Source organism: Dipteris shenzhenensis, chromosome 5, assembly GCF_047967505.1.
Source record: "Dipteris shenzhenensis isolate YYH24624 ecotype China chromosome 5, Dip_SZ_1.0, whole genome shotgun sequence".
Taxonomy (NCBI): Eukaryota; Viridiplantae; Streptophyta; class Polypodiopsida; order Gleicheniales; family Dipteridaceae; genus Dipteris; species Dipteris shenzhenensis.
In genome coordinates this window covers 18,459,445-18,485,039 of record NC_141600.1, presented here as the reverse complement: position 1 = coordinate 18,485,039, position 25,595 = coordinate 18,459,445, and the positions used below count along the sequence as shown (strand labels likewise).

At 47.8% G+C, this 25,595-nt stretch overlaps 1 protein-coding gene across 1 annotated transcript in view; it reads right to left on the bottom strand.

The window, feature by feature from the left end:
- Window positions 1–25,595, bottom strand: part of LOC147901704 (MUS308 and mammalian DNA polymerase-like protein) — a 207,354-nt gene that overhangs the window by 56,579 nt on the left and 125,180 nt on the right. The window contains exons 18-19 of the mRNA XM_087374355.1: window positions 22,538–22,794; window positions 22,138–22,354 (exon numbers count right to left, since the gene is read on the bottom strand). Of these exons, the coding sequence (XP_087230481.1) occupies window positions 22,138–22,354; window positions 22,538–22,794 (474 nt within the window). The remainder of the gene's footprint in view (window positions 1–22,137; window positions 22,355–22,537; window positions 22,795–25,595) is intronic.

Below are 25,595 nucleotides of genomic sequence, written 5' to 3'. Positions count from 1 at the left end.
TCACCGCACCTCTGATGGCTTCGGCGACTTTCTGACTCCCTTACTTGCCAGCCCGATGGTATAAATTCTCCATGTGCAGGTGAGCTAGTTCACCGTACTACTGCACCACTGTATCACTGAACAACTGTGTAATATAAATACTCCTGACTGCTCCATGTGCTAAGCTCACTCTCCATGTGCGCAGCTCTTGATGAGATCACTTTGGACACGGTACTCCTGGTTGACCTGTGTCGACCTGTGGTTGACTTGTGTCGACCTGTGATTAACCTGTGTCGACCTGTGGTTAACAGCCTCGGACAGTACTCCTGGATGAACCCGTGTGATCGCGTGGCTAACTTGTGTTGACACATGGTCAACATGTGGTCAACAGATGTCGTCATGTGGTCAACGCCTGTCGAGAGGTGGTCGTGTGATAAGGTAACAGTCTCTACGGACATAGCCTGAGAAAGAATCTACATGCCATTTTCTTCATCTTTAATATCTAGATTAAACAATAGCCTAGTGGTTGCTACAACATGGAACAACACTTAGTTTTCCATTGAGAAAACAAGAAACCACATAGGTCATATACAAAAATCAAGAACATTTACCTCGGAGTGATAGGAAATACAACCCATTGCACCTCTTTACATCATCAAAAAAAATCATTGCATGGCTGAGATTAATGTGGATGTGTAAATTAATATCACACAAAATTTTAGAATGCCCATTGGATAACATATCAGCTACCCTTCTCCATGCCTTATATATAGTTATTAAAAAAGCAATACCGTCACATACAAGGCCAAATACTTTGATCAAATTTGGCAAGGAATATAAAAATAATAGTTTTTGCACATGAAGAAACAAAACTGATAGAATTACTCACGTGATGGGTCTCTGATGGGTGTCAATGACTACAGGTGGCTGGAAACTAGATCGCAGCAAAAGGAGAGAAATCGCAGCGCTTGGGACTGACTCACACTGCAGTCTCTGCTCCAATGAGATGGTGGTTGAGAAACTTTGGAACAGCAAAGGGAATTCAACGAAGAGCTGGGAGTGAAATCGCCACAGAGAGAAAAGAAAGAAAGAAAGATGTATTAACATCTTCATGAGGCCTCGCGGGCCTATGAGACAAAGTATTGTATCAAAGTGACTCATGCTCATACAAGCCGCTATGGGCTGAGGCAAAGGGCTCTCTAAGACCCTTTGAAGAGTACTATACAGAATGCAAAGGTCCGTCATTGCATCTTGTGTGGCTCTTGTGTCTCTGGTTGCATCCCTCCTCCTCATCTCGTCTTATTGGCCCTATCATTCTTCACCTAGAGCAGCCTGTCATGGCCTACCACAGAGAGGGGTCCGATTTGCTTCTGGAGGAGGAGGTTCAGCAGAGTATTACAACTATTTGGCAGCAGCCTGAGCCCCCCCCCCCCCCGCAAGGAGGGTGGGCCGTGTGGGCAGCTGAGGCGATTCAGCGGAGCAGTGAGGAGCTTCGCACCCATGCTATGCACCGCCGTCATACTCTTGAGGAGAGAGAGAGAGAAAGAAAGAAAGAAAGAAATTTTATTAAAGGTCCACGGAAGGCCATACATGGCCTATGGGACACAAAATCATCCGAAAGGAAAATACATCATCAACGATGCGCCAACTAGGTGGCCTCATCGTAATACAGCTAAGATGCCAAAAATGCCTACAAAAATCCTAGATACAAAATGAAATGAAATAGAGTAACAGAAATGCCTAGATACAAAATGTAAAATATGAAATATGAGGAACATCGTCTTCCCTAAGGGGTCTGTGATCCAAAGAAATGATGGAAGTCATGGCCATCGACCATGCCTCCTGCCATGAGTGTGAAGATCTGGGCAAGTGTCAAGTGGGCTGCTGGCGGTGCCAAGTCTCCATGGAGCAATCTCCTCCGAAAATCTGCCATGAGAGGACTTTGCGGCAGGACTTGGCCTCCATTGAGCATCTTCGAGAGCAAGATTCAGAGTCGCAATGGTTAGCAGACCGGTATGAGTGCGCTCGCTTGGAGCTTCAGGATACTAAGGTGAGACGGGCTGAGTACTCCTACCACCCCTCTAGATCTCGGTGGGTACAGCAGGGTGACAAGATGACCAGGCAGTTCTTTCAAGCCACTGGCCCTAGATCAGCTGGCGCACAATCGCAAAGATTCAGAGACTCTAGTGGGAAGATGCACTTGGATCTGCGGGAGATCTTGAAGCTGACCTCGGATTTCTATCGGCACTTGTTCCAGGCTGAGGAGGGGTCCCTGCAAGTTTTGGCAGCCCGAGATTCAGTTTGGGTTCGCGTTTAGGAGGTGGTCTCCCGGAGTGTGAGCAGCCAATTAGATGCGCCTTTATCGGATGCGGAGCTTTGGGAGGCACTTCGGGCTCTTCCATTCCAGAATTGCCCCCGGGAGGATGGGTTGTCCCCGGCTTTCTTTAGGTGCTTCTGGGAGTGCATTCACACCCCCCTTCGCTTGGCTTTTCAGGAGATCTTCGACTCGGGCTCTCTCCCTTCGTCGTTGGCTGGATATGCCTAATCCCGAAAGGGGGGGATCGCCCAGACCTAAGACAATGGAGACCGATCACTCTCCTTGACACTGCGTACAAGATCTTGGCCAAGGTCTTGAGCTTGCGGCTTCGCCCTCACCTAGTGGACATCGTCTATTGTTGGAGATTGAGAGAAGGCTATGGAGGGTGAAGCCGAGTCATCATTCTGAGGAGAAGAGACACAAAGAAGCTAGATGCTTTATTCATGTGAAAGAAGCCTTTAAGTAGGCAAAGATACAAAGCATTATTGAGCTCATGGAAGAGCATCTCTAGATCCACAAATTTCTCGATGATTCTCTCAATCAATCTAGGTGGCATTTCTGCCTACATCATTTCTTAGCTCAACAAACACACCTACTACACGGTGGTCACACACACCTATCAAGGTTTTCCTTTCCAACATATCCCCCCTCAAACCGAAGATAGGGGTAAACATCAAGTGACATACTATCCAAATAGCTTTACCCCTGACAAAATAATGAATGCTAAAAATAAAAGAGCTTCACAAAACAAAGTTGGTGTAAAAGCCCAAAAGAGTATGGATGCTCACAAAAGAGATCTCCCTCACAAACACAAAGAGAGGGGATTCTCACAAAGAGACTTTAACTCCATACAACATTCTGTCAAAAGTGAAAGGCTAACCAAACTGAAAGATAACGGAAACTCCAAAAACATAATCATGCTCCCTCCTCCATGTCTTGAGCACTTTTGTCGAGGCAAATCCCAACAAAGTCTTTAATAACCGTGTTGACTGTGTCTTTCTTCTTGGATTCATTATCCTTCTTCTTGTAGTAGAACTCTTCCTAGTTTCATGAGGCGACCCCTCCCACTAGTCATCGACCTCTTCCTTCGTCGGAGGAGGACAACGTGTGGGAGACAGTAGCCAACATTACGGCATGGAACATCTGGGTTGCTCGTTGCAGCTGGGTTATGGGCCAACACCATGTTCCACCATCAGCCACCTTGGTAGCCATCTGGCAAGGCATCATCTTCATGCTTCGCGCCATTTGGGAGCGAGGCTCTCCAGGTTCTCGAGCTACCGTCGCATGACAGGAAAATTTCTGCAAGGCTTGACTTGCACGTGTTTTCTACAACATCACCCCGAGAGGGATCAGATGGTTGTACACTCCACCACCCTAGTTGTTAGTCCTTACAGAGAATCCCTAGGCAGTGAGATGGGATCTCTGGCAGCAAGAATGTCTTTCTGACAGCCAGCATTTAATTTTTCATTGATTTTCATGGTTGGCACCTTTATGGTATTTACCAACTTGTATTATCGTTTTTTTACAAGTATCAATAGAAGTTCCTTTCTGTGGAAAAAAAAGGTAGCCACGAAGGCCGTCGCATCAGTCATCGGTGTAGCCTCGGTGCGTGGGATCCCACATACTTTAATATTGAGAGCCTTACTGGCTCTCTGCTTTGAGGCTCGACGAAAGTAGCCGAAACGGTTGCCCTTGCAGGTTCTCGTTTGGCCACGCCAACCCATCTGGAAGTCTCCGCAATTACAAATTGCATGCTCGCAACCTGTGCCTCAACAACTGCTCCTATATGACACGGCCCTGCTCCTGGGTGCAGCGGACCTGCTCCTGTGCGAAGTGTGTCAGCCCCATCTCACGCTCACAGATACTGTGTACCTCCATAAGCAAGGTCTGCCAGGCCTTTGATGGGTCAACCCATCCGTGTCCTAGCTAAGACTGAAAGGGCTTGTGTCATAAAAGTCTGGGGATGGGGTCGGAAGCTAGGTGGTGACTTGGTGAGCTGGGTAAAAAATGGAGATGACAGTGGCATGGATGAGGCAATGTTACCTTATCACACGACCACCTGTCGACAGGCGTTGACCACATGACGACATCTGTTGACCACATGTTGACCATGTGTCAACACAAGTTAGCCACGCGTCACACGGGTTCATCCAGGAGTACTGTCCGAGGCTGTTAACCACAGGTCGACACAGGTCAACCACTGGTCGACACAGGACAACCAGGAGTACCGTGTCCAAAGTGATCTCATTAAGAGCTGCGCACATGGAGAGTGAGCTTAGCACATGGAGCAGTCAGGAGTATTTATATTACACAGTGGTTCAGTGATACAGTGGTGCAGTGGTGCGGTGAACCAGCTCACCTGCACATGGAGAATTTACACCATCGGGCTGGCGAGTCAGGGAGTCAGAAAGTCGCCGAAGCCATCAAGAGGTGCGGTGAACCAGCTCACCTGCACATGGAGAATTTACACCATCGGGCTGGCGAGTCAGGGAGTCAGGAAGTCGCCGAAGCCATCAAGAGAGCCAGCGGTGCAACGGCTATCCTCAACAGCTAAGGAGATAAGAGGATGACCAATGGGAAGAAAGAGGGGAGATTCTCAGCGAAGAAGGGACCCTCCGAGGCGGGGGATGAGGATGAAGGAGAAGGGAGAGAGAAAAGGGAGGGATTCGGCATTCGGCAGGGGAGCGAAAGAGAGGAGAGTGAGGAGAGATAGAGGCTAGAGCTACGAGCTCGCCAACAAGGAGAGAATGTGGAGAGACTTGTGTGTACCCTTTGTCTACTATGGGGATAGACCTGTGTATTCTGGTGATTTGCGACTTGTGTATTCTTGTGACTTGCGACTTGTGACCTGGGGACACGTCCAGTGATATGTACATTGGCCAACTCGGTCACTTTCTCATCTCTCTTGTCTCTTCCCGATATGGGGATTGTTCACCAGTGTAGGATTTCCTTATTTTGCTTATGTTGTGGAGTTCACCGGTGATTGTCATTTAGCATAGTGCACTCGTACGTCGTCGTTCACTGCAGTATAGCATACGACACTCGCACACTACTGCACGGTGCGCATTGCACGATCCATTGCATTAGAGCATTGCAAAACTCATGCTTCTCATGCCAGTGGCCTTTGGCGTCCGGTAACACCTCCGGAAGGATAGGAACCCATCCCCTCAAACAGTTTATGGCGATCACGGTGGGACACTGCTGGTATTGAGTAGCACGAGAGAAGTCGTGATCTAGGGTCCTAAAGAGAGGTCTTATGCCGAGTAGTTCTGAAACCTTTGAAGGAGCTAGTGAGAGAACTAGGAGGTACTTGAGGAGAGTGGAGAAAAGACTTCCGGCAGACCAAACTAGGTACAAGAAGCATTACGTGCGACGTAAGTTTGCGAAGCCCTCAACTCGAGCACAAAGTGAGCCCATTGGAGCAATAGCCAGAGCAAGTAGCTTCATCGACACTCTCATTGACTTGGATCAACAGGGACCCTGGTGGTCAGATCCAGACTCCGGAGAAGAAGAAGTGCAAAGCGGAGAACAGGTGAAAGAAGAGGGTACTAAGGACGAGGGCTCCTCAGGGACTCATCAAGGTCAAGGAAGCCCCTCTTCTCTTCCTGCAACGATGTCTTCATCAACCACCTCTTCTACCGGAGTGGTGACTCCATCTGCTCCTGCCTCAACCTCTTGTGGACAAGCTGCGACCTCATCTGTTATCCATAGCTCCGGGCTCCTAGCTAATCCTTCTTCTACATCTATTCCATTGGGGGGTACTTTTGCTCCGGCCATACCTTTACCTGCCACGATGGTTTCATCTCCCTTTCCATCCACACCGGTGTTGCCTTTTCCACCACCTCCTTCCTTCCCTTCTGCCTACTCATCCATGACTTCAGCTCCGTCCCTCTCTTTCCCAAATGCTCTCCCATCCTCTTTCACCCCCACATCTTCCATGTTCTCACCCTTTCCCTCTGCAACACCGAGACCCCCCACTTACGCGCTACCATCTGGGTAAACTCCCTCTATGACTACATCAGTAGTGACTTCCCCATTGTGGTCCTCCACAGGAGGAGTTGTCGGGGTGGTCTCCTCCTTGGGAACACCAACACTCATTACAGCCGCATCGGGACTCCCTCCAACTCTTGCATCTTCTCCAACCTCTCAGGTTTGGATGGCCGTTCTCAGTCCCTCAGACAGGGCTAGACTTCTTGAGCTACTCAACAAGGTCCACGTGAAGACTCAAAAGTTCAAAGGCCACCTCCATGAGGATGCGGAAGCTCATGTGAGGAAGTTCCTCACAGCATGTAAAGCTAAAGGTGTGGAGAATGAGCATGCGTTCCTTCACATCTTTCCTTCGTCATTGCAGGATGCAGCGGATGTATGGTACAGTCAATTTCCTCCGGACCACTTCCAGACGTGGACAGACCTAAGGGAGGAATTCTTACGCACTTTCAAGTTGGAAAAATTCGAACACATGATTGTCCAAGAGTTGTCCACTGACACCATGAAGCCTGGAGAAAGCATCTCTGAGATGTACACAAGGATGAGCGTCTTGGCGGCAAAGATGTCTGTGCCACCTAATGATGCTGTTATGAAGGGATGGTTTTTGAAAGCATTACCCCCTTCCATTGCTATAAGGTTGGTTGATAAACTCCCTAAACATGCCTCACTTCAAGACTTCCTAAATGAAGCTGTCAAGATGGAACGGTCACAGTTAAGCTTTGCCTCATCAACGAATACGACCACCCAACTCCCAAGAGAGGAGGGATCATCCGCATGGCAGCAACTCAAGAAGGAGTTAGAAGAAATCAAAGAAGGCCTGAAAGATAGAATAAAGGTGGATGGCCAATCGTCCTTTGAGGCCCAAATTCGAAGTGGCCTTTGGTGCACCGAATGCAAGGGTTCTAACCATGGTTACTGGGAGTGCCCCTCCAAGCGAAAGGTACCTACTTCTACCTCATTTTGTACATTTTGTGAGATCCATGGACATGATGCCTCTGAGTGTAGGTACCTTAAAGGATTAAGGAAGCTTCTTCCGGAGTATACCTCGGGGGAACCTCGGGTTGCTGCAGTCAACAAAACGGTACCCATAACTTCTGGTCCAGCAGAAGTATCTCCTGCTCCCCCTCTTGCACGAGCATCTGAGCCACCTCCTCCTCCTGTCATGCCACCTCCATTGCTTCCGACTCCCCCTTTGCTCCAAGCTCCTGCCCCCAATTCAATTGGTTCCCCTTATTTCTATCCTCAGCCATACTATGCCCCGTACCAACCACCTATGTCAGGAGGTGGTTATGGACCCTCTTATCAACGCGGTCGAAGGGGTGGTTTCAGAGGTGGACGCGGAGGTGCAGGCAGGGGTACAAACTTTAGAAGACCCATCATGTGTTACAGATGTGGCGAGTACGGCCACTACCAAGATGATTGTACACAGCCGTTCGAGGGACCCTCTTGTACACAGTGCAACACAAATGACCACTACACCAGAGATTGTCCCAATAGAAGAGTGGAACCCGCATCCCAAGTGAATATGGTTGATGTAGTAGTGGCGGGGGAGGACAACAATCCCCATTTGATTGGCGCAGTGTTGGGCGCTGTGACACGGTCACATACAAAAGGTGACAAATGTAAGGGTGACTCAGAGTCAGCACCGGAGACCTCAGCACCTATGAGTTCGACAAGTGTTCTCCCACCGAGGTCATTCTCCTCCTCCAAGGTACACAGTACGCCCAGGAATAGACCACCCATGCTGGCTTCTGATAGTGATTCAGAAACAAACTCGAAGGGCCCACGACCATTAAGGTCAACCACTAACTCTGGGAGTGCCTCATCCTCGGGGGATCACTCTATGCCTTTGAGGTATCAGGAGGTAGTAAAGGGTGTCACGAGAGATCTTCAAACAAGTTCTGAAGATGAAGGTAGCACACCTCAGCTTCCATCCCGCAAGTCCAGAACTGTGAGGTTTGCAACAGAAGTGACAACCCTCGGACAGTACCGGGATAAGGAGGCACGAGTAGGTCCTCCCACTTTGTCCTCAACAGCACTCAACAGAGAAGAGGCTATGGGGACAAGATCTAGTTCTGCCCAGGAAAAAGGGAAAGGAGTAATGGAAGAGAAACCACTGGAGACAATGACTCACAGTTCGGACCTACATCCACATCCTCGTGTAAGCTTCGACCCTCGGCCAGAGGCTAGGAGGATGAAGTTACAAAAGGCTAATGCTAGTGTCCACCACTACTCCTTGTTTGAAGATCTTATGAGTTTCAAACCCAACCTCACTCTACGACAACTTTGCCTATTATCCCCCCAAATCAAGCATCAGACTATCACATTCCTGAATCGCCTCCCAGGGGGTCGACACAAGGGATCTACTCCGAGTGGGCCACCACCAGAGACATTACCGGCTCAGCATGGGTCTACACCGGACCACTTCTCTGCCTACGCTGCCCTCACTTGTGAACAAAGTCCCAAGCTCACCGTGGAGATCCATGGAGTGGAGCTGAAGGACGTCTTCCTCGATGGTGGGGCGGCTGTGAACATTATGCCAAAAGGTACACTCCAGAAACTAGGGTTGAAGTTGACAAGTGATGTTCACTTTCAGGTACGCATGGCTGATCAACGTAGAGTAAAACCAATGGGTGCAGTCAAAGGTGTTCACATGAAGATTGGCGGAGTAACTTTTCTCTCCAATTTTGTTGTCCTTGATATGACCGAAAATGAACAAACTTACCCTCTACTTCTTGGTCGGCCATGGTTGCGGTCTTCAAAAGCCATTCAGGATTGGTCAACTGATGAAGTTCGATTGCCCCTGGGATCGACATCCCTCGAAATAGATATGGTCACAGGGCAGGCAAGGCACATACCAATAGAACTAGGAGAGGAGGATTTTGAAGAACAAGCTGGAGTCGAAGAGGAGCATTGGGCCTGTGGGGACTGGCCCAAGGGTGGTGACCAAGGTATCAATGAGGAGACAACCCTAGAAGGATTTGAAAGTTTGACCTACTTGTTGGATCGGGCTGATCAAGAAGACGAGGAGGCTGTCATTTTGGATTGGATGGGAGCCCTGGGCTCATTAGCGGTCAACATGGTGGAACTATGCCAACAAGAAGATCAAGAAGAACACCTACTTGCAGTATCAGAAATCCACCCAGAACGACAGGGTCTGGCTGAACTAGTTTACGAAAGGATGCCCTTTGGACTTTGCAATAGTCCACACATGTATAAGAGAATGGCCACTAGGGGTACTACAGTGGACACCACAGATCGTACTGAGGACAATGATGGTACTGTAGTAAACATTGAGGATCGTCCAGTGGCTGACATGGAGGACATTGGTCAAAATGATGCTGACAATACTATAGGATACAATGAAGGATCTACTAGGGATGAGGCTAGTAGGGCACAGCCCACCAATGGTACTTCAGAGTACAATCATGGTATTACAGTGCACAACCATGGTCAACAACCATGGTACTACGGTGTACAACCATGGTGCTGCTAAGTGCAATGATGGTGATAGAGAAAACAGGAACACTAATGAAGACGAGACTGATGATGATAGTGATTTAGACAAAAGTGACATAGACATTGCTGAACTTGAGGAGAATCACCACCAACAGCTTAAGGTCTTGGGCGGACCCAGGATGCATACCGGATATAGCGATGAGGACATGGCCGATCTCACTTTGCTTGACCTTTTCTTATCAGAAGCCGACCACCCCTCAATTCAAGACCGTCCGGAAACCACTTATGAGGTGGAAGGCTTACCTTACCGGGGCATGCTGAAACAGTCACCGAGGCATCGAAGGCACACAGCATCTGCAACATCTACTGATTCTACATCTCAGTCAATGCCTGAGAACCCCCCAGTTACTTACCCCTCATCTTGGTTGAGAGAAGTGGAGGGGGACTTTCCCCTTGAAGATACTCCAGCACATACAGGACTGAGAATGGGTGAACCAAATACCTCAACATCCCAATGCATTGCCCCTGTTGATGAGGCACGGAACTGGCGGTATCTCAACATTGGAAGTGAGGACCAACCCAGGCATTTGAAGTTAGCCGCTTGGGTCTGGGAACATGACTATCTTCTAGCTGCAGTCACCGACCTTTTTAAAGAATTTGTGGATGTCTTTGCTTGGTCTTACAAGGATCTGAAGGGGGTGCCCGCTGATTTCATGGAGCATAGCATCGACTTATATCCCGATGCAGAGCCTGTGATTAAAGGTCCATACCGCATGAATCCCAACTACGGCAAGGCAGTCCAAACAGATATACAGAAAATGGAGCAAGCAGGATTAATCTACCCAGTGGATTACTCCGATTGGTTCAGTGGAATTGTCATTGTACCCAAAAGAGAGACCGGCAAACTTAGAATATGTGTTGACTATCGAAGTTTGAATGCTGCAACACGACGTGATAGGTTCCCCCTTCCCTTCACAGATAGAGTGTTGGAGACAATGGCAGGACATGCTTTATACTCATTCATGGATGGATATAGCGGGTACAACCAAGTCCGAGTGAAAGAACAGGATCAGCCCAAGACTACCTTTGTCACTCAATGGGGAACATGCGCCTACCGAATGATGCCCTTTGGACTATGTAATGCCCCGGCAACCTTTCAACGACTTGTAACCAAACTCTTTCTCTTGAGGTATTTCTACATGACTTCTCTGTTTTTAATGGTAAATCGGCCTCCCATCTTGATCCGGCCATACAAAATGATCATCTACATAAGTTGAGATGGGTCTTTGATAAGTGCAGAGAAGTGCGCTTGTGTTTGAACCCTGACAAATGTTTCTTTCTCGCACTCCGAGGTGTTCTCCTTGGTCATATTGTTTCTGCTGAGGGCATGACCACGGATCCCGCAAAGGTAGAGGTGATCATCTCATTGCCCATCCCTCGTACACCCAAAGAGGTGAAGTCCTTCTTAGGGCATGTAGGATATTACCGAAGGTTCATACGTTTCTATGCCGACATTGCTATTGCACTGACAGAACTCCTACATCAAGACCGATCATTTGTCTGGGCCACCCCACACAACAACTAGCCTTTGATGATCTGAAGCATCGCCTCGTGAAGGCCCCCATCCTCAGGCAGCCTGATTGGGATGTAATTTTTCATGTCCATGTGGATGCTAGTGGGTGGGCAGTACGTGCTATACTGGCCCAACCTAACCAGGATACTAAGATTGATTTGCCCATCTACTTCGCGAGTCGACAACTCAATGGAGCAGAACGCAATTACAGTACCACAGAAAGGGAGGGTCTCGGCATGGTTTATGCCATGACCAAGTATTGTCACTACCTCTTGGGCAACAAGTTTGTGATCATCACTGATCATCAAGCTCTTAAGTATTTATTGAATAAGCCTACTCTTGGTGGCCGGATAAGCAGATGGATTCTTCTCTTTCAAGAATTTGAATTCGACATTGTGGTGAGGGCTGGGAGATTGCATCAACCTGCAGACCACTTGTCTAGGTTACATTCCGCGGAACCAGCCAATGGTATCACTGATGACTTACCCGATGCGGGCTTGTTCGGAATAACAGAACTACCTGATGAATGCCTATTTGCGGTGGACTGCTTCCCACCATGGTATGCCAACATCGTACACCTCTTGTCTACAGGTGGCTTTCCTCCAGGATTAACTCCAACAGAGAAACGCAAACGGATCCTTCAAGCTGCTCCTTTTAAGTTGATTGCAGGTCAATTGTACAAGCTTGGGAAGGATCAGATCTTGAGACGGTGTGTGCTTCCACATGAGACACAATCCATTCTTAAAGAGGCACATGCTGGCATAGGTGGAGGGCATATGGCCTCAGATGCTACTGCTCGTAAGATCATGCGAGCAGGGTTCTGGTGGCCCAAGCTCTTCCGCGACTGCCATGTTCATGTGACCAGATGTGATTCATGTCAACGAGCGGGCCCCAAGCCTACGAGGCGTGAGTACCTCCCTCTCAAACCATTCACTCCGGTGCCTCCCTTCTATCGCTGGGGATTGGATTTCATTGGACCCATCTCTCCTGCCACACGCCGAGGGAACAAGTATGCTCTGCTTGCCACCGACTATGGAACCAAATGGGTCGAAGCCAAGGCAGTCAAGAACTGTACAGCCCAGGTAGTAGCCACATTTCTATATGACCAGATCATCTCTCGGTTTGGTTGTCCTAGTGAGTTGATAAGTGATAGAGGGTCTCACTTCCTAAATGACACCATTGCTGCACTAGTTCACCTGCTTCAAATAGTTCACAAATTTTCATCTCCCTATTACCCACGTGCCAATGGTCTAGCTGAGAGCTCAAATCGCACAATGTGCGAGATCGTGCATCGACTTTGCCTAAATTCTCTAGCCGATTGGGACGACATACTTCCAGCTGCTTTATTCGCCTATCGAACGGCTTACAAGGCGAGTACTGGGTATTCACCCTTCGAGCTGGTCTATGGACTGGAGGCCGTTATGCCTTATGAATTTCATCTTGACACTCATAGGATTCTTCCAGACAAAAATGACAACCTTGAAGCCTGCACAATGGAACGCTTGTGGGATTTGGAAGCCCTGGCAGAGCATCGACGTGAAGCAGTTTTCGCTCAAGAAGTTTGGCAGAAGCGACAAAAAGCTTGGCATGACCGGAACCTCAGAAAAAGGAATTTCAAAGTCGGAGATTTAGTACTCTTGTATTCCAGTAAGTTTCTCAAACACAAACCTAAGTTTGTGAGTGGTTGGACAGGTCCATTTCTCATTGCCAAGCTTATCCCAAGTGGCGGAGTCTACTTGGCCACTTTAGAAGGCAGACTTCTACCTGCCCCGGTGAATGGGTCACGCATCAAGAGGTATCATGATCAATGAGAAAACACCCTCCTAATCCTTCTCCTTCCTGGTGACATCTTCTCCCTCTGAGTGAGGGCCACTTTCTCTTTCTACAAGGGTCCTCCTCTCTGCCCCTAGTGCCGCTTTCTCTCTCTACATGGCTCCTCCTCTCTGCCCTTGGTGCCAATTTTTCTCTCTAAATGGGTCCTTCTCTTTCCACCCAGGTGTCACTTTCTCTCTCTAAGTGAGCCCTCCATTTTCACCCCGAGCCACTTTCTCTCTCTAAGTGTGACCACCTTTTTTCATCCCGTGCCACTATCTCTCTCTAAATGACCACCCTTAAAATGCGGCCTCCCTTTTTCACTCTATGTTACTTTCTCTCTCTAACTACGGCCTCCCCTTTTCATCATGTTTTACAAACTCCTTCTCCTTCTACCTTCTCTCCAACTCCTACCTCTCTCTTACAAACACCTTCTCTTTCCACCCTCTGTCCAACTCCCTACCTCTCTCTTACAAACACCTTCTCTTTCCACCCTCTGTCCAACTCCCTACCTCTCTCTTACAAAAACCTTCTCTTTCCACCCTATGTCCAACTTCTACCTCTCTCTTACAAACACCTTCTCTTTCCACCCTATGTCCAACTCCCTACCTCTCTCTTACAAAAACCTTCTCTTTCCACCCTATGTCCAACTTCTACCTCTCTCTTACAAACACCTTCTCTTTCCACCCTCTGTCCAACTCCCTACCTCTCTCTTACAAACACCTTCTCTTTCCACCCTATGTCCAACTTCTACCTCTCTCTTACAAAAACCTTCTCTTTCCACCCTATGTTCAACTCCCTACCTCTCTCTTACAAAAACCTTCTCTTTCCACCCTATGTCCAACTTCTACCTCTCTCTTACAAACACCTTCTCTTTCCACCCTCTGTCCAAACTCCCTACCTCTCTCTTACAAAAACCTTGTCTTTCCACCCTATGTCCAACTTCTACCTCTCTCTTACAAACACCTTCTCTTTCCACCCTCTGTCCAACCCCCTACCTCTCTCTTACAAAACCCTTCTCTTTCCACCCTATGTCCAACTCTCCACCTCTCTCTTACAAACACCTTCTCTTTCCACCCTATGACCAAACCCCTACCTCCCTCTTACAAATACCTTCTCTTTCCACCTTTGTCACACTCATCTCCTTTTCTTCCATCTTCCATCTTCCTATGCACGTCCAACCTATTTTTGGCACTTAGCTAAATGTGGCAGATATGCTAAATTTGGCAATAAGCTAAATTTGACGAATATGCTAAATTTAGTGGATATGCTATTTTTGGTGGATAAGGCTAAGTTTGGCGGATTTGTTTTCTGGCTTTCTCTCCCCTCCATTGGTTTCTCCACGCTTTACATACCACCCTCACAAGCGCGCTAGTTGGGTGGCCAACTATCCTCCTCCCAACTCTCCTCTCCTTGGCAACCAGCTCGCTCCCTCTCCACGCAGCTCCCTCTCTTCCCCTTCTCTCCCTCTACTACCCGCCACCCCGCCCCTACCTGCCCTCTCCCCTCCTGCGAAACAGCCCCCCCCTCTTCCTCTCCTCACCACCCCTCCTCTCCCCTCCTGCGAAACAGCTCCCCCTCTCTTCCTCCCCTCACCACCCCTGCTCTCCCCTCCTGCGAAACAGCTCCCCCTCTCTTCCTCCCCTCACCACCCCTGCTCTCCCCTCCTGCGAAACCGCTCCCCCTCTCTTCTTCTCCTCACCACCGCTTCTCTCCCCTCCTGCGACACAGCCCCCCTCTCTTCCTCTCCTCACCACCCCTCCCCTCCCCTCCTGCGCAACAGCCCCCCCCCTCTCTTCCTCTCCTCACCACCCCTCCTCTCCCCTCCTGCGAAACAGCTCCCCCTCTCTTCCTCTCCTCACCACCCCTCCTCTCCCCTCCTGCGAAACAGCCCCCCCTCTCTTCCTCTCCTCACCACCCCTCCTCTCCCCTCCTGCAAAACAGCTCCCCCTCTCTTCCTCCCCTCACCACCCCTGCTCTCCCCTCCTGCGAAACAGCTCCCCCTCTCTTCCTCTCCTCACCACCCCTCCTCTCCCCTCCTGCGAAACAGCCCCCCCCTCTTTTCCTCTCCTCACCACCCTGCTTCTCCCCCTCCTTCCTGCGCAGCACCTCCCTCCTCTCCCTCTACCTGCCCCCCCCCCTCCTGCGCAACAGCCCCCCCTCTCTTTCTATCCTCACCACCCTGCTTCTCCCCCTCCTTCCTGCGCAGCACCTCCCTCCTCTCCCTCTACCTGCCCCCTCCCCTCCTGCGCAACAGCCCCCCCTCTCTTTCTATCCTCACCACCCTGCTTCTCCCCCTCCTTCCTGCGCAGCACCTCCCTCCTCTCCCTCTACCTGCCCTTCCCCCCTTCTCCTGCGCACAGCCTACGTCCCCCTCTCCTGCGCAGCTCTCCCCCCTTCTCCTCCCTACACCCTCTGCATCTCCCCTTCTCCCCTCCTAGCTCCAGCCCCCCTCCTCCCCCCTTGTCTACATCCATCCTTTTACTCTCCCTCTCCACCGACACCCCTTCCTCACTCTTTTCCTCTCCATCCAAGCCTGGGCCTGCACTGGTGGCTCTGCTAAAGTATTCTCTCGTAGCAGATTCCGGGCTTAACCTCGACCTCAACACCTCCTCCTTCCTCCTTGCCTCTCCAGACCTCGACATCCACACCCCCTCCGTACTCTTTTACACCTCCTCCTTCCTTGCCTCTCCAGACCTCGACATCGACACCCCCTCTGTACTCTTTTCCTCTTCATACGACGCCACCGTTCATGCCTATCCGTGCCTCTCGCCACAAGTTCAAACCCAGATTACCCCCCGATACTTTATTCGTTGGCTTCCATCGGGCTCGAGCAGGCCACATGACAGGATCGGGCCCATCTTCCATGGCATCACTCGGCAAGTGCACCACTGATGACCTGGGTGCCGGGTCTACACCACAAAGCACTTCGAAACGACCTCGAGCAGTTGCAGATTCACCTCCCTCCGATAGGATCACTATCATATCGGATGAGGAGCTATCCCCCTTTTCGAGTTCCTCTGATTCAGATCATGGAGGCTCTAACTATCTGCCCCCCACAGGTACAATCAAAACACCATCCAAGGCATCCAGTGGGCACAGTGGTCACAGTAACGGTGACGGTGATTTGGCCCCACAAAGTACGGCTTGTGATCTTCCACCCCCAGCTTCATCCTCCTCGATCATTCGGGTGGTTTTCAAAACTTTCCTTGATCCCACACTCAAGCTGTCTAGCATCTTGTCACCTGATGAGATAGCCCGCATGTCTCTCGTGGAGTTTGATGATGTCACACTTCCCCCGGTGGATGTCCAAATGTGTACTGCGTTCATTCAGTCTTATGACTTTGCAACAGACACATTCGGATTCTTGAATTCCCGTCACATGTTCACTCCTAGTCTCGTATCCACATATCTCCGTCTTCCCACACTTCCCTTTTTGCCACCTCACACCGGCTCACCCACATTCCTGTCCTTCTTGTCTACCTGTAAAACTCATCGCATAGGACATGAGTGCAAGAAAGTTCTCGAGGGTAACAGCCGAGAGGCGCTTCTAGCGAGGTATTTGTTCACACACTTCTACTCTGCCCCAGGTCACTTCTTCATCACCAAGGCGATCCATTCTGCCTTAGACTCCATTCTCTCGGTCACTCCCTATGATTTCGCCTCACTCTTCTACTCTGCCTTTCGTAACACAGTTCGCAAGCGTCGGGGCACATATACCTGTACTTGTGGGCCCCACCTCACCTTCTTACTTCATCAGTGGAAGGCCAACCCTCCTTCCATTGTCACAAGTCGCCTCCCTTCATCATCTCTCTCCCCTTCTATCACCCCCTTTTCCACATCGTTTACTGTCACTTCTAGTGTTCCTTCTCCCGGGACTGCCTCTTCTCCTCTTTCGCTCAAGACGACACCTCGGCGAGCGCCACCTCATGAAGTCTGCACCGGAGCTTCTTCAGTATATTCTGTTACCGGTGCCCCAGGGTTACCACCAGTGACATGTCTTGTATCTCCATCAATCGTGCCCGTGCCAGGACTTGCCTCTCCATCAGTCACACTTGTCCAGGCTTCTCCAGGGATTGCACCAGGTACACCTCCTGTTGTACCCGTGACGACGACTGTTGTACCCGGGACTTCCTCGACATGTGTATTGTTACGCAGGACTGCAGCTGTTTCGTCTTCACCCCCTACCACTTTCACCGATGCAGTCATCACCACAGTTCAGGCGACCTCTGACCATGTTTTGGACCAGGTATTGGACCTGAATCTTAGCCTGGGACCCGACTCCCACTCCCATGGGCTTTCTCAGGAGATGTCATCCCAGGGTGTACTTCACATTTCAGCCTCCCCAGGCCGAGACAGGACTAGAGACGGGAGTGGGAGCCCCTCTCGCGGAGATGCTCCATCGGCCACTTCAGCATCAGAGGAGGTATTTGAGGGAGGGATTCTGCCCAAATCTGTGGATTGCCCACCCCTTCATGAAAACTATATGTTCACAGCTTACATAGCTGCTTCATCGGGCCCCCCTCTTTCAAATATTTCCCTGGTGGAAAAACAGAATGAAGATTACAGCCAACTACTATCTGTCCTTCACAAAAAACGCTCACCAGTATGTGGGGAAGAGGAGGATCTCACTCAAATCTTCACCATTCCCTTGCAGGACTGCCTCGCACAGAACAAGATCTCCAGGGCCCCAACATGTTTTGTGCACTTGGACAAATTGGCACCTACAGGAAACCTGTCAACCGAGGAAGAGGGAGCTCTTCCTGACATGTTTGAGGAATTGGGGGACGTCATTAATTTGGCGGACAGGATGAATTACAGCGACATGTATGCGTGGATGAAAAGATCCCTGCATCTTGCTCAGCGTATCATGGATGACACCTTCACGCAGCTTGGGACAGCGGTCTTCTTATGATGTGGTAGTTCTAGTTAGTATGTGACTTTTTTTTTCCCATTAAAGAGACTTCTATCGAGTATGAAAAAAACCCACGTGAGCAAGCTTGATGCGGAAATACATCATGGTGGGCATGAGAAAAAAACACTATGGAACAGTAAGCAAAAACTCAAAAAGAGCTGGAGAGAAACCAAGGTTGAGGCTGAAAATGCCACCTCAACCCTAATGTAGTCTCTGAGAAGAAGGGGGAGCCCCTCCATTCTGTAAGGAATATAACCCTCCTGGCAGATGCTGCCCGGGAGGACCCCTGCATGCTCGCCCAACTGGCCATTGGAGTGTGAATGGTATCAGCCCAAATATTGGCCAAGGTATCAAAAGGGTGGACATGTGATCCATCGAATAGAAAGCTTTGGATCGAGCTTTTCTTTCACTTTTATCTTTCTGAGTCTGGATTTCTCAAGCTTGAGTAATACCCAATCCCTTTCTTGAAGATTCATCTTCCTTCTGTGCTTATCTGCTGCTCTTTTGTGCTTTTCTCTCGATCTTTCTATGGCTGCCCGAACCTGAGAGAAAGCTGTCTCAAGGTCTCTAGCATACTGGTCAGCCACAAACTTTCATCCTTGGTTCTGAGAATGAGTGGTAGGTGCCTGAAGATCTATGACATAAACAACTTTGCCATGTGGTCTGCTCTGATGGCCTTCTTGACCAGGAATAAAGTGAGCTTGCTTACTGCATCTGTCAATAGTAGTCCGAATCCCATCATTTCCATTTCTTTGATCTTGGTCGATCAAAGATAAATTCCATGGCTATGCTTTCCCGTGGAGCTTGAGGCACTAGAAGTGGCATCAATAGCCCTTGGTAAATGAGATTCCTCCATTACTTTCATCCACATGTCAAGGAGTCACACACAAATGATCGTCCTTCATGAGATACTCATCCTTGAGAGAATATTGGCTGATTGACTAGCCTTGTTGGATATTCTCCATGATCTTTCCAACGTCTGGGTCTTGTAAATAGTGCTCTTTCATCTCTTCAAGGTCTCTATGATGGGGCTATATTTGACTTGGGCCTTCTGGAAAGGGCATCCGCCACTCTATTATGGGCTCCTAGGGTATGGACAATCTAAAAATGGAAAATGGAAAGAAAGTTTGCCCATCTCAAATGCTTTTCCAAGAGCTTGGTTTCGGTCAAGTAGTACTTGAGGCTTTGGTGGTCTGTCTTGACCGTAAATCAGCCCCCAAAAGAATAGTATTTCTAGATAGTAAGACCATGAATTACTACCAGCATTTCTTTCTCATATATGTCTCTTGGTATCTCTCAATCTCCTACTTTCATAGACAACCACAGGTCCACTTTAATGAAGAGCAGCTCCAACACACTCTCCAAAAGCGTCGCCGTCCACATCAAAGGGCTTGTATAAAACAAGAACAATGAGAATAGGCTATGTGGTTAACTTCTCCTTGAGAGTGTTAAAGGCTGTTCTTTGTCCCTCTCCCCATCTGAAAACTGCAAATGTCTAGGTCAAAATCATGTAACGAGGCTACAATATCAGCAAAGTGTCTGATGAACCTTCTGTAGTAGGAACGAAGCCTAAAAAGCTGTGCACTTCATGGACCGATCTCAAACTCAGGACATTCCTGAATGGCATTGATCTTTGCAGCATCCATCCGTATGCCATCCTTAGAAATGACGTGACCAAGAGAAAGAAATTCACTCTTATTTTCACTGATAAATAGCTTATTGGCAGTGGGACCCTAGAGAGTGGGAGTGGATTGACGCAAAGAGAAGAGCATCCCCTTCTTTCGTTACACGGTCAGTAATGCCAAGAGATTCCAGCTCACGAGTAGAGGTTGGAGACCTTCCAGAATTCCTCATTGGGAGGCATTTGATATCACTGCAGATTTGTAGAGGTGCTTCTGGAAGAGACTCTGGAAATCCCACAGGAATAGAAAGATCACTCTTTTCTTTTGGCTTTCCATCCATGGTGGGATTGCAGTGAACCTTTGGAGATCCAGCTTTGGAGCCGACCCTACTTGCCCTCGTTGCCTCTCTGCTTTGGAGACGATTCAGCATTGTTTATGGGATTACAGATAGACGAGGATGATTTGGATGGAGGTAGCCAGGATTTTCAGTCACTTTGCCCACTCCCCATTCTTTATGACATGGGGCTCAGTGGCTTGGCTTTCTCTTACAGGGCCTTAGGTATTTTATGTGAGACTTGACTCCTCTCGGGCCATTTCGACTCGACATCATCAAGTTGAGTCCTGCTCTTTGGATGTGATAGCACAACTTCCTTTTGCAGCTGTACATGCCTCTATGGATACCTCTTGGGAGATTCTAGCGAGCATAGCAGCCTGGCATATCTAGAGAGCCAGATGCACAGAGGCATTGGAGGGAACTCAGGTTCATCCCTCGCACACATTGGATAGTATCTGGACAGACATCTGGACAGACACCATACATACCTTGATGGCCGTATGGACGAGTATGCATGCAGCCTCAGCTAGGAGGGCTTCTTTATTCAGGGAATGGAAGGATTCTCCTTTCTTCTTTGAGACTCTTATAGGGTTGAGCTGGCACTTTCAGTCTCAGCCTTGGTTGTTTTCCACCTCATTTTGAGGGGGTTTATTTATCCTCATGATTTCATGATATATTCCGCTTTGAGCTTGCTCTCGCGGGTTTTTTCTCTTACTGAATAGAAGTCTCTTTCTTGGAAAAAAAAAATAGCTTATTGTATCTAAGTTCTTGAAACATAGTGGTTAGATGTCTTTCATGTTCCTCTTCTGACTTTGAGAACACAAGAATGTCATCAAAAAAAGTAGGAGTAAAGTGTCTACGAGGTCGAAAACTATAAGCGACCCAAAGAGGCCACGTGTCAACACAAGGAGCACTCAGTTCAAAGGGTCCCACACCTCTATCTCATAGCAGTGCAACTTGCAAGGCTCCTCAACACCCTAAAAGGAGCCGGCAGGATGAGGAGAAAGGGCTCCATCAACTCAATATATCCAACAATAATCTATTTACAACTTTGCATATGGGAATATTGTCCCCAAACTCCATGTATCACAAGCACATACAAGGGGCCTCTTATTGATGGTCCAAGTAGTGGGAAAGCCTTCACAAAACACCTCACTAAAGAGCTTCACTAGGACCTGAACTAGTATTGTCCAACCATAATCCTAGAGTTGCGCTTGAAGACCTTTATAATCCTTGTCTCTGCCATTCTGTAATTCTTATTGATAGCCTCTTTCAAGCATGTTTTGGTAAAAAGTGTGGACCTAGTAGGGTGGGGGATGTTAATTAGGTCGGGTATATGCTGGCTGGGGACGTCATAGAGGTATCACCGTAGGCCTTCCAATGAATAAAAGCATTTGAAGAATGCTCCATTGCAGCGAATAAAAGCAGTCCTTGCAAATGGCAGGTTTGCAATACTTAGTCCTGCCTGCCGTCCCCAGCCCCGCCCCCCCCCCACCAGGGCACACACACTTTTTTTTTTTTTTTTTGGTAAATCCATGATCATATTATCAGCAAAATTTACATGAGGGTCTCAAAAAAGCAGAGAGCCTCAACAGGAAATCAAAAGCAAAGAAAAACTATTTCCAGGCATGACTGAGGAAGATCTCCTTGATAGCAAGCATCATAGATAGATTGCCGTAGGGAGAGTCTGAAATATTCTTACCAGGGCACACACACACACACACACATACAACCCAAAAAAAAAAAGGGAGACTAAGGCACTGCATTTACAAGTCTGGTCTATAATTGAACTACTATAAGTATTCCAATATTACTTTCCACTGCTACTATCAATCCCATTAAAATAAAGGAGGCCAAGCACATGATAGCATCCTCAGTACAGAAATGGACACACAACACTGTCCACAGGTTTAAATGGAAGACTTGTACACTATCTATGATTAAGGTTACATAGAAAAAATAATATTGCTTAAGATATTGTGTTTTGCAAAAACCGAAATGCCCCGTTAAGAACAATCTGTTTTATCTGAGATGGATATTCGCTTGTGTGCATCCTTGTGTGCATAAGGTTCACTGGGGTCAAAATAGCCATAAATTAACTTGAAAGCAATTCCTAAGACTCACATAAAACAGTCATACCTGCAGGTTTGGTTCCTCCATAGCCAGTCTGCCAGTTGCAGTTGATCTCTGCAGCCAGTGACCCTTGACATGGTAGGTGATAGATTTGCTAGCACAAAACTGAGCACCCCCAACTACCATAGGCTTGGCCTTGGAAAGTATTGAACCAAGGGTGCTGTGGAGTACTTTGGAAAGTGTTCTATGCTCCTTGATCACTTCAATGATGGGATGGCAATTCCTAAAAAACAAACCAACAAATTAATCTACAAAAGAATGCTACATATCATACATAATACAAATTGTACATGTGCCCTTCATCAACGACCCATATTTAAAGCATAAGGCATACAGAAAAGATATCAAATTCAGATATAAATGGGTTCAGCTCAGTAAATGGCATCAAGAATGGACATGAAGCTACCTTAAAGCATCCAGTGCCTGTTTGTCAGTACTAGGGTGTTGTTTCCCTTTATTACCAGCAGGAACAGGAAGTTTTAAATGTGTGTACAACACAGTTGCGATCTCTGCAGGAACAGAAAGAGAGAATAGAACCCCAGCAAGTTCATGTGCTTTGCTCTCAAGTTCCTTCACCTTCATCTCCAACCGTTGACGGGCATTTTTACAAGCCTCCATGTCCACTCTTATACCACAAGCTTCCATATCTGCCAGTACCGAAACCTGCCATGGTGCAAATACAGGTCTGTCCACATGTGAAATTCTTTTCTACAAGCTGAAAATGCTACTGATTTACTGCAAAAGTATGTTCTGACATTCAAACTCCTAATCCATACAGTATGAGGAAAAGCCAATGTTAACCCATATTGTTTGGAAAAGATCCAAGCTGCAGTACAGGTCATTTAGTTTATTCAATGCTTCAGGAAATTCCCACATGTTCATGCTTCAATATCCTATCAAAGAACTTAGATGTTAGCAGTACATCAGAATATCCCCAAACATATCATATCTGACATCTTAAAAATGTCCAATGACATGCCTTTACTACTGAATTTGTATGTTGACATTGCCACATGATTGCGATTAAAAATTTCCCCTTTTCTATAACACTCAAATGACTTCTTAAATAACTATTCTGTTTTTTTTTCAATGAAAAGAGTTCTATTATGTATGATAACAGCCCCAAGAGCGATGCTCATGGCAAAAGTACATCATGCATAGCATGAAAAACAAAAGACCCCAAGTGATTAAATAACCTCTTCATCAAGAAAAGCTAGTAAGGCACCAAGGTTGAGGCTGAAAGTGCCATCTCAAATAGCATGAACAACTGAGTGGGTAAATATCCTGCTCATCAAGAAGAGCTAGTAAAGCATCAAGGTTGAGGCTGAAAATGCCATCTCAAACGTGTGCCAGACTCTAAGAAAAAAGGGGAGCCACTCCACTCCCAGAGCAAAATAATCCTCCTGGCAAAAGCCTCCCAGGAAGACCCCTGCATGCTCAACCAAATGGCCATGATAGTGTGTACAGTGTCTATCCAAATAATGGCCAAAGTGTGAGAAGGGTGGACCTAGGAGCTATCAAGTGCCTCTATGCATCTACATCTCCATTTGTGCCACGCTGAAATGCTTACTAAATTCTCCCGAGAAGTATCCACCGAGGCATGACATGTGGTCTGTAATAAAAATGGGAGACATCACTGAGAGAGCATGACTGTCACCAAATAGAAAGAGCCCAAAGAGGAGCCATGCCTCTCATAAAATATTTGAGGCCCCAAAAAGAGAGAGCCAAGCCACAAAGCCCTAGATTGGTGGGGGGGTTGGAAAAGGGGGGAGGGACGGGAGGGGGCGTACTCAAAAGTCTAGCAATCCCTTCGAGTCTTTGCCTATCTGCAATCCCATAAACAATGTTGAATGGACTCCTCAGCAAAAAAGGCAGCGAGGGCAAGAAAGGGCTGATCCAAACCTGGACAAAAAAAAGTAGTGATTTTTCTATTCCTAAGGGTCTTCCAGAGTCATCCCCCAAAAGATTTCCGCAAGTCTATAGAATCTACAAATTTTCCAAATGAGGAGCTCTCGTGGGCTTCCAGATCGAGCTGAAACCTCTTCTCATTGCTAACCGTACTCAAAAGTATAGCAATCCCTTCCAGTCTTTGCCTATCTGGAATCCTAGAAACGATGTTAAATGGACTCCCCACCAAAAGAGGCAGCGAGGGCAAGTAGGGGCTGATCCAAAAAAAAAGTAGTGTTTTTTCTATTCCTAAGGGTCTTCCAAAGTCATCCTCAAAAAGATTTCTGCAAGTCTATAGAATCTGCAAATTTTCCAAATGAGGAGCTCTCGTGGGCTTCTAGATCCTAAAGCTGAGCTGAAACCTCTTCTCATTGCTAACCGAGGAGTGAAAGAAAGGCAGGCTCTTCACATGGTTCCCTGCATCAATCCACTCCCAATCCCCAAAGTCCTGCTGTAAATACTTTATGGAAATACCTCCATGAAGCCAAATCCTCCATAACCCAGGGGAATGAGATTTAGGCTTGAGTCTAGATGCCAACCTGAAGTCAGAAAACACTGCTTCACAGGAACCAAAATTTTGACATGCTCAAAATCAACGTCCACAAGGATATCCTCATCCCTGGACCTATATAATCGGCCCCCAGATTGAACATCAAGACCCATTGGTATCCCCATGTGAGCCTCCTGAAAGCCCTAGGATCTAGAGTGGGACACCTTACCTCGTACAAGCCCAAAGCCAAATAGATCGATGCCAAGGCCTGCCATTTATGAAAACCTAATCCAAGGGTAAGGCTGCATCAATTTGTTCAATTCTTCTTTCATTTCCTCTGAAGTGACTTACCAATTGAAGTTGCGATCATCCGGAAGCTTTTTAAATTCCTTCCAAGGGCTCACAAAGGAAGCAGGTCCTCTATCCCATTTGGACCACTACATGTAACTAGAAGTACCAAGAAGTCTGCCATGATTATCACGCACAATGTCATTCCACATGGCAAGCTTCCCATCACTTTATTTCATAGAATGGGAGGGATTCTCCAAAGATTAATCCTTCAGGATGGCAGCCATTAGAGGGAAGAAATGAACCCTAAGATGCACCGTGGTAAAGATCCACATCGTACTACCCATCCAATCACCACCCAAAGTGCCACAACAGGACAATATACAATGAATCACGAAAACTTTCCAAGGCTCCTGTTCTGGAAAAAGAACCCTGACCACAAACTTGCAGAGCAAGGGCCTGCATTGCAAATCTTGAGCAATCACATGTGGGGAGAATCAAAGTCTCCGACGAAATTCCTTATCGGCCTTTTCAGCTCAATAACATGATCCCTAGAGTGGCACCAACAAGAACAAATACACCAACTTGTGGCCAGGAATATCTGGTTAATAACTACCACTCCGGATTCAAGATCAAGGCTAGCTGAACTCCAAAGGAGGAGATTCTTGATACTCTCCAACATAGGAGCAAATTGCTGTGAAAGAGAGATACGCATGCTAACCTCGTAGCCCTTGTTTTT